This window comes from Meleagris gallopavo, chromosome 2 (assembly GCF_905368555.1).
Source record: "Meleagris gallopavo chromosome 2, MGAL_WU_HG_1.1, whole genome shotgun sequence".
Lineage (NCBI taxonomy): Eukaryota > Metazoa > Chordata > Aves > Galliformes > Phasianidae > Meleagris > Meleagris gallopavo.
This window is the reverse complement of record NC_139405.1, coordinates 102,863,997-102,878,843: the sequence shown is the minus strand read 5'-3', so window position 1 is coordinate 102,878,843 and position 14,847 is coordinate 102,863,997. Positions and strand designations below refer to the sequence as shown.

Below are 14,847 nucleotides of genomic sequence, written 5' to 3'. Positions count from 1 at the left end.
GGAAACTACCAGGTTGGTTTTTTTTTTTTTTTTTTTGTTTAAATAACTCAGACCAAACATTCGTAAGTACTTAAACGTGGCAGATCCACTAAGTGTGATTTGTACCAAAGCATCTGTGCTAAGAAGATTACAGGTACGCTTTGAGAACAAATTTCAAAGGTCTGCAAAGTATAATTAGTTCTAAAGTTCTCCTACACATTAATAATTAGTAATAAAATCCTTCCAAAGCCCTCCACAGAACGATGTTAAAAGCTCTTTGTGAAGCATAAAAACACAGCCCAAGCCCAACCCCCTCATCACTGGCATTATATATCTCAAGCTTTCCACTAAAGATGGTCTCAACTCTCTCCAATAGTTCATTTGAGCAAGTTTTCCTCTCCTTTCCAATGCTTTTGTCATTCATATCTCATAATTCCGGGTGAAGTCTTTAATCTTACATACATTTCCATGATCATTTAAAGACCAAATGGTTCAGCCAGATTATATAGTCTAGTGCTCCTTATAACTATTTATTGATAAATTCCATGAGCAATTCCATCATCAATATAGGCAGTTTCACAGTCCAGCCAAGTACCAAGAGAGAAAACAAGGCTTTTTCTCCATTCTGAATTTGTCATTTTAGGATTCAGTATCAGGAGCTGAAGGACAGGAATATCACCAAAGCCTGTCAATATGGACATCAGAAGATTGAGATCTTGTCAAAATAACTTCGTTTCAGTCCTTGACAAGATTATAACTCTACCTGATAACATGTAATGGAGAACAATGGCACGTGGATTCATTTTTAATAACTATTGACTTAACACTGTGCAATGTTTTGGATTAAAGACTTTGCGCTTCACAACAGTGGTGTTCAATGAATTAAGAATTGGTAAACAGATTTTTTTTTCTCAAAGATTAGCTGCCAATGGGAAATGAGACAAGAAATGGTATTAGGCTAAATGGTATTCAACTTTTCAAACAAGATTTGGAAGTAAATGTGCAAAGCATTGCTAAATTTGTGGATAAAAAAAATATTAAAGGAGTGAGAAGTAGGAAGAATAAGGCTTTCATATGAAATGATGAGTTTTCAAGCAACAAATGGCAAAGTTATGCATGTTGGAAAAGGAAGGCAGCCCATTCTCCCAACATGAGAAGGATGTGGAGCAGATCCAGAGAAGGGCCACTAACATATTAGAGGGCTCGAGAATCTCTCTTAGGGAGAGAGGTTGAGAGAGCTGGGCTTATTCAACTTGGAGAAGAGAAGGCTCTGGGGAGACCTCATTGTAATCTTCCAATACTTGAAGGAAGCATATAAACAGGAGGAAGACTGACTTTTTACCCGGACAGATAGTGATAGGACTAGGAGGAATGGTTTAAATATGAAAGAGGGAGGTTTACATTAGATGTTAGGCTAAAAATACTCAGAGAGTGGTTGGGACCGGCACTGCCCAGAGAAGCTGTGAATGGCTCATCTCTGGAGGTGCTCAAGAACAAGTTGGCTCTGGGAAGCTTCTTCTGGTGGATGCCAACCCTGTCCATATCAGAGGACTTGGGACTGTATGATTTTTAAGGTCCCTTCCAATCTAAGTTCTATAACTCTATGATATGATTCTATGACCGTATTTCTATAAATGTATGACTGTATCATATGATTGAACCATATGACTGTCATATGAGTCTATGAATATAAGCTATACTATGACTGTAATTCTATGATTCTGTGATTCTCTGATTCTATACCCACAAAAGCAGTTATTCCGGAAGCAGCAAAAGAATCCAAAAGGAAAAATGCTATGTGTGTTCCTAGCATCTTGGCAAAAAAAAGTCTGGAATAATTATCAGCTCTGTATACATGAGAACAGAGGAAGGGAGCACTTTTATCTCTGTACAAAGGAATGGTATGATGCTGAAATGTTGCATACGGTTTTAGTGTCCAGATTTTCAAAGGCAAATGAGGAATTGGATGGGATACAAAAAGATACGCAGTCCTTTTGGAGGCTACTAAAACTGGTACGCTGCAGGAAACTAGAGGAACTAGTGACCAGAAATCTGAAGGCAGAACAAATGATTTATAAAATAAATGAAACAAGCTTGTAACTGGGAGCATAATCAAATAAAAGGAACACAAAACAAAGAGTTAGCCTCCATTCTTTGTGCTCTTCAAAACAGATCAGGAAGATACAATAATGTCAAAACTGGTAAATGGATGAAGCAAAGAGGCCTTTCTGTCTTCAGCCTGGAGGCACGTCGCTGCCTTTATCCATATCCTTGGACTACTATAGAAAAAGAACAATCTTCTTGCTCCAAAACACCATGATTACTTTATTTCACTCACCATGTCACCTCTTGTGTGGACACAAGCTCATCGTTGAGTCTAATGACAATTGCTATAACACTGAAGAAGGTTTAGACTGCAGAAAGTTACAACTAGGGAATCTAATATCCCCTTTCTGATCACAAATTAAACTAAGACATTCAGTTTAAGTTGCCACTGGCCCTCCATGAGCTGTTACCCCATAAAAATACTCCCCAAATGGCTGCAGACAGTAGACTGTGAGCTCTCCATAGCTCAAGAAAACTTGGCACATTCCTGTTTTTAAATAAACCACGCAACTGCTTCACTCTTCTGACTTGCAATTTCCTCATTATACAGACCTAATTTTTTATGGTTAACCATCAGCTGGATTTCACAAGAGAAAGGCATTGGCTGGGGACATTGCTAACCACAAGTGTAAATCAGCTGTGTGTGAGGGAGAGAGACAGTCAGGAAGGGTGAACATGAGTATGTATGAGCACCTGATGTTTTTTTCTGACACCGTTCCACATCATTAGTTGGAAGCTTGCTATGCACTATACTCTTACATCTCTGTTGATCCTACCTACCTCTCTTCCCTTTCAAAGTTTTTTCTTCAGTACATGCATTTTTGAATTTTTAGAGCTGTGCAGCTGATTTTTGGCAGAAGAGGCTGGGGCAAAGACTGTAGGCATTTTTACACATTAATTTTATGGGAGATTACACAGCAGATTAACAGTTCTCTAAACAAAAAGTGTCCCATGCTACCTCCATTCTTGCCTGTTTATTGCTTTTGATCTATTCATACCAAAACATTCTTACTAATGAAAGTAATCAGAAAATTGCCTAATAAGGTAATTTAGAAAACAGTTCACATTGAACATATGATCAAAAGGCATTTAACTTGCAGTTCCTGCCTCCTCTCCCCCAATAAACACATGGTTTACTGGCACTGCTGTGCTTCAAAACGGTTTTGAACATCTGGGAGAAGGGCTGATCAGCTTCACACAATATCTGGACTCTAAGCAGACCCAGGAACAAAGGTCATGATAAATAAAATGACTGCTTTGGCTTCAAAATTGCCTCAATCTTCTATAGACAAAGCACGATTGAAATGCATCTATCTGCGTATAGCATCTGGAGAACTCTGAATATGTTTTGATCTGAATCTGATGGGCTTCTTTCAAATGAAAATAATTTGAAGACACTGTGGAAAATTTTTAAAACCACAGACAACGCAAACTTTGGCCTAATATTCCCTTTTAGAGCATTGACCTTGTTTTTTCTACAGTGTGAAAAAATAAAATCAATATAATAATGGTACTGCAGTAAAATTTCAGCTTGCTCTTGGCTTTAAATAACTTTATTGTCTCCTTTCCCCCTGTCTGTGTCTGCTGCATTTGGCACTAGCAGTTATTAAAATGAAACCAAGTTGAAAGAAAATTTAAATATCATAAAAAGAAAACCAGCAGTGCTTCTGGCTCACTTTGCTAACACTGTGGTTCACCTTTACAATTTGCCAGGGTTTTGTATTCCCCAGCTGTTCTATTTGAATTTGCATGCACAAAGAAACCCCAACTTTCTACCAGAATAATAACTTGTACTTTACAGATTTAAAAGTACTAATTTTTTATATATATTTTTTTTAAAGGAAAAGTTGCCCCTTCCCCCGATTATACATTAGAACAAAAAAAATCAATGGTTTACTAATGATTTCAATTATTTGGTCTAAAATTTGCTTCCTTTTTACTGTGCGCTTTTGTAAGACTGAGTGAGCCTGGTTCTAACAGTCCTACTGTTGCACTATAACGTGCACCACTAACAAGGCTTTGAAAACCTTATAGGAAAGTAACAATTAAAGAGAAGAAAACCCAACATTCAGCCAAAATTATGGCCTTTGCTCCTCTTCTGCTCCTTCAGCATGAAAACAATATCCACCTATTGTCAAACACAGCTCCGCCTTGGTGAAGAGAGAAGAAGCAAAAATGGGAACCAGGAAAAGCAATGGAAAGCCCAAATGTAGGCAATGCTAGAAGAAAAATGGAGTTTGCTCTGCTCAGCCCTGGACCTCTCAGAAACAGAGAAACTCTAAGCCTTCGAGGAAGAACAATCTGCTTAAGTATGCGCTACACTGCAAACACAGATTTTGCAAAGGGACAGATGATGCTCCACCTCTAATTCCCCCTCAAACACACCACGCTCAGAATAAAAAATACGGAGTTCTTACTTTGGTAGTTGAAGCTGGAGACGAGTTGGCCACCAGGCTCGTGATCACATCGCTGCTGACGGTGGTGCAAGTAGCTGTGGCTGGAGTGGGAAGCCGGGAGGGGACGATGGGCAGGGGCAGAAGCCCAGGGCGGTTGTTGCTGTTGGTGCTGGCAGCACTGCTGCAGTTGGTGCTGCTGACGTGGTTGCCGTTGGAGCTCCAGTCCCGACGATCCCACCCGGCCCGATAATCTCGTTCAAACCGGCTGTGGTGCCGTGACATCTCGATGTAGGGCAACTTCTGCTCACAGGGAACTCGAGACCTTGCCTGAGGGAATGGAAACAAAGGGACGTAAGGGATGAGGCCCCAGCGTAGCACTTGTACCCTACAGTCCTCAGGGCAAATCTCTGCTGTACCTCCTCTGCATCAGAGGAGTGCTGCTTCATTCTCTTTTCGAGCTGAACATCAGGAGGAAGAGAGCGGTGGTGTTGTAAATGTTAATCAAGAACAGAAAGGAGAGAGTTAGAACAGCTACAAGCATGTGGTGGAGAGACGCATGCCTCAGACCCGATGAAACACCATCTGCCTAAACTCTCCAGCAGAATAACAAGCAACAGCAGACAATGTGAAAGTTAGAAGAAAATCGTTCAAATGTTTTGATAACAGAAAAATGTTTCCAACAGCTCCATCTCGTAGTTTTCTCAACACCCTTCAGATCTATGATTTTTTTTCTGCACCTGATCTGTGACCAAGCATCACTCCTAAAGATCGGAGAAAAAAATCTACCTGTAAAGCTGTTCATTACCTCTCTGTTTCCAAAGTTGAGTACCATTTGCACTGTTCCCTCCCTTCCTTTTCACTAAACAGTCTCACAGGAACACTTCACCCCAAGGACACCTGAGCCAAGGCAAGCCAACATTTCCCATCTCCTCTTGTGCTTTTGGCTAGATTTAAAACACTTAGTGTACTCAATCAGATGTACAATCAAATGACCAAATCACTTTGTGTGATCATCCTGCCCTTATCATTCCTTACCTCCTTGGTCTTTGTTATCCACAGATTTTATCAGCCAGAAACAAGACGTCTGCATGCAACACAGGGAGTTGAGACTCCCAACATCTAATCCTAGTTCTAATAATTATATCTTACATAGCCTACAGCACTTACTTAAGTCTCCTTGCTGAGGTTTCCTAACCTGCAAAATGGGTGGCAATAATGTTATTTTCCCAGCAGAGGTCTGAGTAACCAAGAGTCTGCAGCATTTGAGATTGAAGAACAGTATAAATAAATGCTAAATATATTTATTCCCATAAATAAATAATGAGTATCTAGGTCACTGCAGCATCTGATTTATTTTATTTGCATCACACGATGCAATAAATTGTTTGTAATAATAACAACAGGTCAGCTGAAGCGATTTTGCTTTACAAATTCTTAAATACAAAAATAGACAGTAAAAATATCTGCTCATAATGGCTGAGGAGGGAAGCTGAAACAAAACTCACCCAGAAAACTTAAAAGATAATAAACTATTTCAGAGAAATATTATTTAGCAGTGATATAAAACAGTGTGCCCAACAATTTCAGTAGTTATTCGCCTGATAGAATTAAAAAAAAAAGGGTAAACTAAACCAGCTACTATGACTAAATACAGTGTATTAAAGGCTCATCTGGTTCACCAGAGAGATACTGGCTTGAGAGGAGGAAAATTCTTCCTCAGTTAAAAAATCAATACTATAAATGTGGTTAGAATAGAAACAAACAAAATTACTACCACAATCACAATCCTCCAACAAAGATCTCACAATAACTTGCAATGGTTTTAAACTGAGACAGGGAAGGTTTAGGTTAGATTACATTTAGGGGGAAGTTTTTCACCCAGAGGGTGGTGAGGCACTGGAACAGGTTGCCCAAGGAGGCTGTGGATGCCCCATCCCTGGAGGCATTCAAGGCCAGGCTGGATGTGGCTCTGGGCAGCCTGGTCTGCTGGTTGGTGACCCTACATATAGGAGGGGGGTTGAAACTAGACGATCATTGTGGTCCTTTTCAACACAGGCCATTCTATGATTCCATGAAAGACTTCAGGGGACTGGGGCACGTAGTTGATGGAGCAGGCGTGCAGGTATTTTTTTCTTCTATACCTTCAGTAGCACAGAATGATACTGAGAGGATCCAAAAAAAAACAATAAATAGCTTAGAAGTTGGTGCAAACACAGGAATTTTTGTTTTTTTTTGACCACGGGGCAATTTACTTGGCACCTGGCATGATGGCTGCAGATGGAAGTAGCCTGTCTCCAAGGGGTAAGAGGATCTTAGCCGAGGAGCTGGTGGGACTCATTGAAAGGTCCTTAAACTAGGTATGAAGGGGGAAGAGGACAAAATGAGGGCTGCTGGGCTTGAGCGGGTCCTTCAAGGGCTCATACCAAACTTGATGGGTGAAGATAGTGGAACACAAAGGGATGGACTAGGGCAGGGGTATGCTGGGGATGCTGCTGTTTTACGGGATCATAGATCCTCTATAAAGGCGGTGAGATGGAAAGCCCAGCTGAAGTGCCTTTATACCAATGCACACAGCCTGGGAAATAAGCAGGGCGAGTTGGAAAGCGTGATGCGCTTGGAAAGTTATGACCTTATTGCTATCATAGAAACATGGTGGGATGTCTCCCATAACTGGAATACCACCACTGAGGGATATTGGCTCTTTATAAGGGATAGGCGAGGTAGGAAGGGTGGGGGAGTTGCCCTCTGTGTCAAAGAGTGGATAGACTGTGAGGAGCTCTCTCTGAGAAAGAGTCAGGAACAGGTTGAGAGCTTGTGGCTTAGAATTAGGGATGGGATTAACAAAGGCCAGCTGGTGATAGGGGTATACTACAGGCCACCCGATCAAGGGGAGACTGTTGACGAGGCTTTCTTGTTTCAGATGCAGGAGGCATTGTGCTCACAGGCTCTTGTCCTGGTGGAGGACTTCAACCATCTGGATATCTGTTGGAAAGACCACACGGCAAACTGCAAGAGCTCCAGGAGGCTCCTGGAATGCATTGATGATAACTTTCTGGCCAGGTATTGGACAGACCGACCAGAGGTGAAGCATTGCTGGACCTGATGCTCACCAATGTGGAGGCGATCATTAAAGGCGTTAAGGCTGGAGGCAGCCTGGGCTGCAGTCACCATGCCCTGGTTGAGTTTGTGATCTTGAGGGATGTGGGCCTGGCAAAGAGTGGTGTCAGGACCCTGAACTTTGGAAGAGCAACCTTTAAGCTGTTCAATGGACTGTTGGCCAAGATCCCCTGGGATGCTGTCTTTGAAAACAAAGATGTTGAGGAGAGCTGGCTACTCTTCAAGGATGCCTTTCTAAGAGCACGAGAGCTCTCTGTCCCTCTGAATAAGAAAGCGGGCAGAGGAGGTAGGAAACTGGCATGGCTTGGCCTGTGCTGAGGGCAAAGAAAGGTAAGTACAAGCTCTGTAAACAAGGGCGTGTTACTTGAAAAGAATACAGGGATGCCATTCGGACGTGCAGATGTGGGATCAGGAAAGCCAAGGAGCAGGTAGAACTGAACTTGGTGAGGGATGTGAAAAACAATAGGAAGACTTTCTACAGGTACATTGGCCAGAAGAGACAGGTCAGAGCAAGTGTACCTCCTTTGGTAAATGTAAAAGGAGAACTGGCTTTAATGGACGAAGAGAAGGCTGAGGTACTGAATGAGTTCTTTGCCTCAGTCTTCACTGGCGGCCAGGATTCCAGTACTTCTCATGTCCCTGAACCCTGCATCCTAAACTTTTAGGTGGGGACTGAGGCGGTAAATCCCCCCGCCCTGTAAGGGTGAGAAAGTCTGAGACCACCTCATGGGACTGAATGTATACAAGTCTATGGGGCCGGATGGCATCCCAGGATTCTGAAGGAGCTGGCTGAGGTGGTTGCCGAGCTGCTCTTCATCATATTTGAAAAGTTGTGGCTGTCAGGTGAGGTCCTAGATGACTGGAGGAAAGGTCATGTCACTCCCATTTACAAGAAAGGGAGCAAGGAGGACTCGGGGAACTACAGGTTGGTGAGTCTCACTTCTGTACCTAGGAAGATCATGGAACAGATCATCCTGGATGACATGCCTGATCACATGAGGAATGGGCGTGTGATCCGAGACAGCCAGCACGGCTTCACAAGGGGAAGGTCATGCTTAACCAATCTGGTGGCCTTCTATGATGGAGTGACGGCATCGGTGGACAAGGGAAAGGCGACTGATGTCATTTACCTGGACTTGAGCAAGGCCTTCAACATGGTCCCCCACCGCATCCTTATCTCCAAATTGGAGGGATGTGGATTTGACGGTGGACCACTCGATGAGTAAGAAACTGGTTGAAAGACCGCAGACAGAAGGTGGTCATCAATGGCTCTATGTCCAGGTGGAGGCCGGTAACGAGCGGCGTCCCCCAGGGGTCTGTCTTGGGACCGGGGCTCTTTAACATTTTTATCAATGACATTGATGAGGGAATTGAGTGCACCCTCAGCAAGTCTGCTGATGACACCAAGCTGAGTGGTGTGATTGACATGGTAGAAGGAAGGTATGCCATTCAGAGAGGCTTGAAAGGTGGACCCGGGTGAACCTAATGAGGTTCAACACAAAATGCAAGGTTTTGCACTTGGGCGGAGGAATCCCAGGCATCCATACAGGCTGGAAGGAGCAGTCCTTGGGAGCAGTCCTGGGGGTCTTGATAGAGAAGCTTAACCTGGGACCAGTAGTGTGCTCTTGCAGCTTGGAAAGTAAATGGTATCCTGGGCTCCATCAGAAGAGGAGTGGCCAGCAGGGACAGGGAGGTGATTGTCTCCATCTACTCTAGCCCTTGTGAGGCCCCATCTGCAGTACTATCTCCAGGTCTGGAGCCCCCAGAACAAGAAAGACAGGGAGCTGTTGGAGAGGGTCCAGAGGAGCCAGAGGATCAGGGGGCTGGAGCACTTCCCCTACAAAGACAGGCTGAGGGAGCTGGGCTTGTTCAGCCTGGAGAAAAGAAGGCTGCGGGGTGACCTCATTTCAGCCTTTCAGTACCTAAAGGGAGCCTACAAACAGGAGGGGAATCATTCTTTGAAAGGGTAGATAACAGCAGGACAAGGGGAAATGGTTTGAAGTTGAGGGAGGGAAGATTTAGGTTGGATGTCAGGGGGAAGTTCTTTACAGAGAGAGTGGTGAGAGGCTGTGGATGCCCCGTCTCTGGAGGTGTTCAAGGCCAGATTGGATGGGGCCCTGGGCAACCTGATCTGGTATTAAACGTGGAGGTTGGTGGCCCTACATGTGGCAGGGGGGTTGGAGATTCATGATCCTTGAGGTCCCTTCCAACCCCGGCCATTCTGTGATTCTGTGATATCACTCTATGAGTGGCCATGGTTGTGCCCCTCTGCAGCAGTGAGCACCTACCTCCAGCACGTGTTGGGACCCACACAGTAGGGCTGTAGATGCTCACCACAAAACCAACACTCCGCATACTGATACTACTTGAAGATAGTGTCTTTAAAGGTGAAAAATTCCATTTGAAAACACCATTTATTATTCCTTGCCTCTGGAAAAGTTTCTTCTTAAAACTGCACATTTTCCCCTTCTGTATGAAGCTATCTTTTTCGACTGTTTGGAAGGTGGCTGTCAATTGAATGCCCTTCTCCTTCTGAGCTCGAGGATCTCCATTAGCTGTGTTAGTGTACTCCTTGACAAGGCAATGAGAGAGAACCAAATCACATAGCCCCCACCCACCCACTCACTTGAGTATATCTGACATTTAATTCAGCGGAGAGCAGTGCACACATGCACATAAGTCAATAGCTAGCAGTTTTTGCCACACGATCCAAGACACCATGCCCCCAGCAATTCTACTATCAGATGAGACTGACAGGCAATTACGTCAATAACAAGCAGGAAAAAAGCTGGTGACTAAGCCATGCATTAAGAAGTTTACTTAAAACCCACCAACCTCTTCACAAGCAAGTTCTCTTCTTTGTCCAGCTACTCTATTTTATTATGTTTCCAATAAAAAATAAAAGCGAGGGTTGAAAATGCACTGCATTAAATATACACTGCTTGCTTCAAGCGTGTCATTTTTGGCTGGGCACAAAGATACTTGACAGCAAGAAGACGTGCAGAAATACTGGAGGGGATAGCTATCTAATAAACGAGGATTCAACTGCTGGTGCTAGGTATTAATTGCTTCAAATTAGAAACAATATAAAATGTTCTCATAAATAGCTGCTGGGTGAGGTAAGAAATGGTTTGTGAACAGGCTGGCTTTTTTTTAAAAGTATTTTCGGATCCAGCGTTTATGCTTTGTCTGGGCTATCTTTGTCAAGGACGATAATCATCATCATAATAACGCTTCAAACATCTTTAGTACTCATAAGAAAAACTTTGCCAACAAACTGTGTTCTGAGCCAAGCCTAATCATCACATTCCTCTGCAGAGAACTTGACACAGGACAGCACAAACCTTCTTGGGAAACGGCAGTGAAGGAGGCCAGCACAAACCAACACAAACAGCAAGGACAGCAGTTGCTAACCAAACACACACAAGCGTTTTCACCCTAACTCACTTGTTAGCAATTCCAAAATCCAAATCCTATGTCTGAGAATGTTGTCCCAATGCTCCAGCAGCTTGGGGCTCTGATCACTGTCCTGGGGAGCTTGTTCCATGCCCACCACTCTGCTGAAGAACCTTTTCCTGATACACAGCCTGTCCCTCCCCTGATGCAGGTTCATATCCAATTTTAGAGTAAAATTTTTCAGACGTGATTTCTTTAGGATTTTTCTTAAGAATAAACCAAAAACCCCACCACCCCACCACCTTTCCACTACGGAGAACAAGGGCAGAAAGACCGTAATGCTTACAAATGCCAATATAAATATCTACAAATAATTCATTGATTTTCCCTGTTAAAAGAATGTTTTTCTCAACGTTTCTATGCATGCACACATACTTTTCTAGGCCCTTCGAATAGTGTTAGATCCCTCTGAACACCACACAAAGAAAGAGAAAGAAGGTTTTCACCTTGTTTCTCAGACTTGGGAAACACCCAGTAATGTCCACAGTGAATCTGCTACCCCAGCTAAGCCTTAGCTATAAGTATAATCCATCAACCTCCATTTTGGAGCTGATTTTTCAGCTAGAATGAAACTTCCTGCCACCATGCCTAGAAGCCAGCTCTTGAGAAGATAAGCTAAATCTATCTCAGATATGTCCATCCTCCATCGGAGCTGTAAAACCATAGTGTAGACAAACTGAGCAATAGAAGAATGTAGGATATGTGTATCTCAGAACAGAAATCCGAAAGAAGGGCTATTGCAGGCTGCCACTGCTGAAAATCACTCTGTACGGCTAATTCAGCTGACGTACCATCTTGTGAAGATGGTGAAGTCAATGAGACAGGCCTTCCCCCACACTCTACCAGGATGTAATCACCGAAGTAGCTGGGTGTCTTTAATCTTGACTAGAAAGGAAACGTGTGTTCCTGCTTGTCACATAGAATCAAAGGATTTCATTGTGCAGCCAAAAGGAACAAGATTTTTCTTGGAGGGGGAAAAAGCACCCTTGCCAGAGGAGAAGAGAGAGAAACCCATAGCTGATACAGGATGAACTGATAAATACAAAGCAAAAAGAGCAAATTGGTATTAAGAGAGAGCTGTGTAAAAAGGTTGTAAGCTACAGAAGAGAGACTGCAGAACCAGAGGAAAATAAAAATTCCATGAGATACCTAAAAGGAGTTTTAGTGATGTGGCGAAGCAAACAAAATGCCTGCCTTGGTCCCTGAAGAGCACCATAGCCATGGAGGCACTGCAAGAGCCATGCCAAGCACAGAGGACCCTCCTGGTTTCAGAGAAAGACTGTGCAAAGTTCTCTGGAGACTGACAAGAGGACTGCACAGGAACCTGGACTCTACTTTCACAGCTAGATGGGCTTGGGATGGTTGAATAGGGAAGAAAGGAAGGGAGTAATGCAATAATACTGACCGCCCTTCTGAGGAACTTGACTCTCCTAGGTGTCCATCTTAGCCCTCCACAGCCAAAATACAATGCAGCAAGTGAGAGATGCCATAAAAAGCAACTACTTTAACCACTCTCTCTTGAGGAAAAGTATATTGTGGGAGCATCCTGGCTGGTGAAGACCAGGAGTTCCCGAAAATTCTCACATAAACAGCTTACACAACAGTAGCATCTGAGACTTTTTTTTCTTGCAGAACATGAGCATCTTTGGGTCTAAAATGTGCCACCAACACCTATGACTGTATTCAACCTCCAAATTTACCTCAGATTTACCCCTTTGGCAATCAGGAAACCCTCCTGCCTTCTTAATTGAAAACCACCTCTGTGCTGGTATTCATTTTTCACCACATCTCTTCTGCCAGCTCATTTGTTCCTTGTTTCCACAGCTTCCACTCACATACACAGAGGCAAGAAAAAGACCAGAGGCATTTGAGATAGCAGCATGCTAACTGCAGGCCTCTTACCAGGTTCAAACAGATCATTGCTGCAGATTTATTAAACCTAAGTGATTAACATTTCATTTTATGCTCAATACATTTAAACACAGCCCTTCTTCCCCCAAGCCCAAAGCACTCACTGTTCTGCAGAAAAAAAAAAAAAAAAAAAGCATTTCCTATTCGTGTTCCACTAAATGACAGTCCAGCTTGAGCCTTAGAGCAGCTTTTTCCCTGCTCTTCATGCTTATCTGGTCAAGGTCTCCTTAAAATGCCTGTCCTCACAGATATAAATACAAGGAAAAACAGGCTTTCAGCCAATCTGAAGCCAGAGAATCAGATTTCTTAGACTATTAGTCAACTACATTAAGTGATTTCAAAAATAAAGGTCAACCTTTTAATTTAAATTTTTCCCGGGTAAGCATCTGTTTCTAAATTTACCTTTTATATAATAACATTAAGAGAAATACGATCTGCAAGAGAAGTTGGGAGACAGCACAGTGGAAGTAGGTTCACAGCCATTAGGGAAATGGAAGAAAAGAGTTTGAAATGTTAAAATAAGCAGCTAAATAGCCTTCCATGTTTTCAGACTGGATGAACGGAAGCACGGGTAAAATGGGTTGTTAGGGAGCTTAAAAAGCAGTTAAGTGCATGCAAAGCGTAAGTATTTTATGAGATTCACACACAAAAAAAGATGAAGAAGAAGAGAGAGATTTGCTGTAATGAGATCTAGCATGAAGAACTGTAAGTGATACAGAAGATGTCTAAGTACCTAATCTCAAATGATTTCAGATAGACGCTGCAGGCGAAATGCTACTGGATGCAGTTTTATCAGTGCACACCAACACAACAACCCCTTCCCGAGGCAGCAGGACTAAGGATGTTCATTTATGTTTACAGCACCAAAACCACATTGGAATGTGTGAGTTTTACCATAAATTCTGGATATCATTTAATTGCAAAGTGATACATGCACATGGATTAAACACAAATAAATGCATCTTTAAAAAAAAAAATCTTCCAAATAAAACAGTGGACACATTAGCCAGTAATAAATTAGTAGATCTGGCAGCTTCAGGAGCCAGTCCTCACTTCAGAAGCATGGCAAACAAAATGTTTAATTTGAGCTGCATTATTTATAACCTACAAAGACTTTCTTAGACATATATGGAATTATTGTTAGAAGCCTACATGGATCTGACTAATCCATTTTCACATTTTTTACTTAACCTCTTTTTTTCCATTTGGGTAACTTCATTGAAAGACTTCTTTGTTAGACTGAGGCAGTAGGAATCCAATCAAGAGATTCTGTAAAGCTGAACTACAAGCAGCTGTGTAGAAAGATAAGACCCAGAAATATTTGAGGGGCAAGGAAACAACTTTATTATCAAGCAAGGTCTACTTTTGTAAACCCCTGATTTAGTCTTGTAAACAGTTGTAAAGCTCTTGTAAAATCCAAGACAAGACAGAGACTTGAGCGTCTTGCTACAATCAGATCTTTAAAAAAAAAAAAAGGAAGGAGAGTACAAAAAAAATCTTAACCCTGTAAGTGATAAAGGAGCATGAGATTTAAGAGATTATGTAGGGTTTTACATAGGATTGAATTTTTCCAAATATATGCTAGAGGAGGCCAAGCTTTGGGACACATTAAAAAAAATCAGAGCTGAAACACTGTCTTCCCAGGACAGAGTTCACTATGCAGAGCACGTACGAATGTTCTTTCCTTCTCTGCCACAAAATACTGCAGAAAAACTTGCACACTCTTGAGTATTTAAGATGAACATATAGTTTTACATACTTTGGATATGAAAAAAAAGATAAACTTGACTACTCAGTTGAAAACAATTAGCGACACTGAGAGTGATACCCTACCTTAATGGTTCGGTGTCTTTCTCCCAAGGATAGGAGAATATGGTCTTCC

General features: G+C 42.4%; 1 protein-coding gene across 5 annotated transcripts in view; it reads right to left on the bottom strand.

Moving 5' to 3' along the window:
- KLHL29 (kelch like family member 29) overlaps positions 1–14,847 on the bottom strand; it is a 401,375-nt gene that overhangs the window by 241,172 nt on the left and 145,356 nt on the right. For all 5 annotated transcript variants that reach the window (XM_085218109.1, XM_085218110.1, XM_085218107.1 and 2 more), the window contains one exon: positions 4,503–4,808. In XM_085218109.1, the coding sequence (XP_085074235.1) occupies positions 4,503–4,763 (261 nt within the window). In that variant the 5' untranslated portion in view covers positions 4,764–4,808. The remainder of the gene's footprint in view (positions 1–4,502; positions 4,809–14,847) is intronic.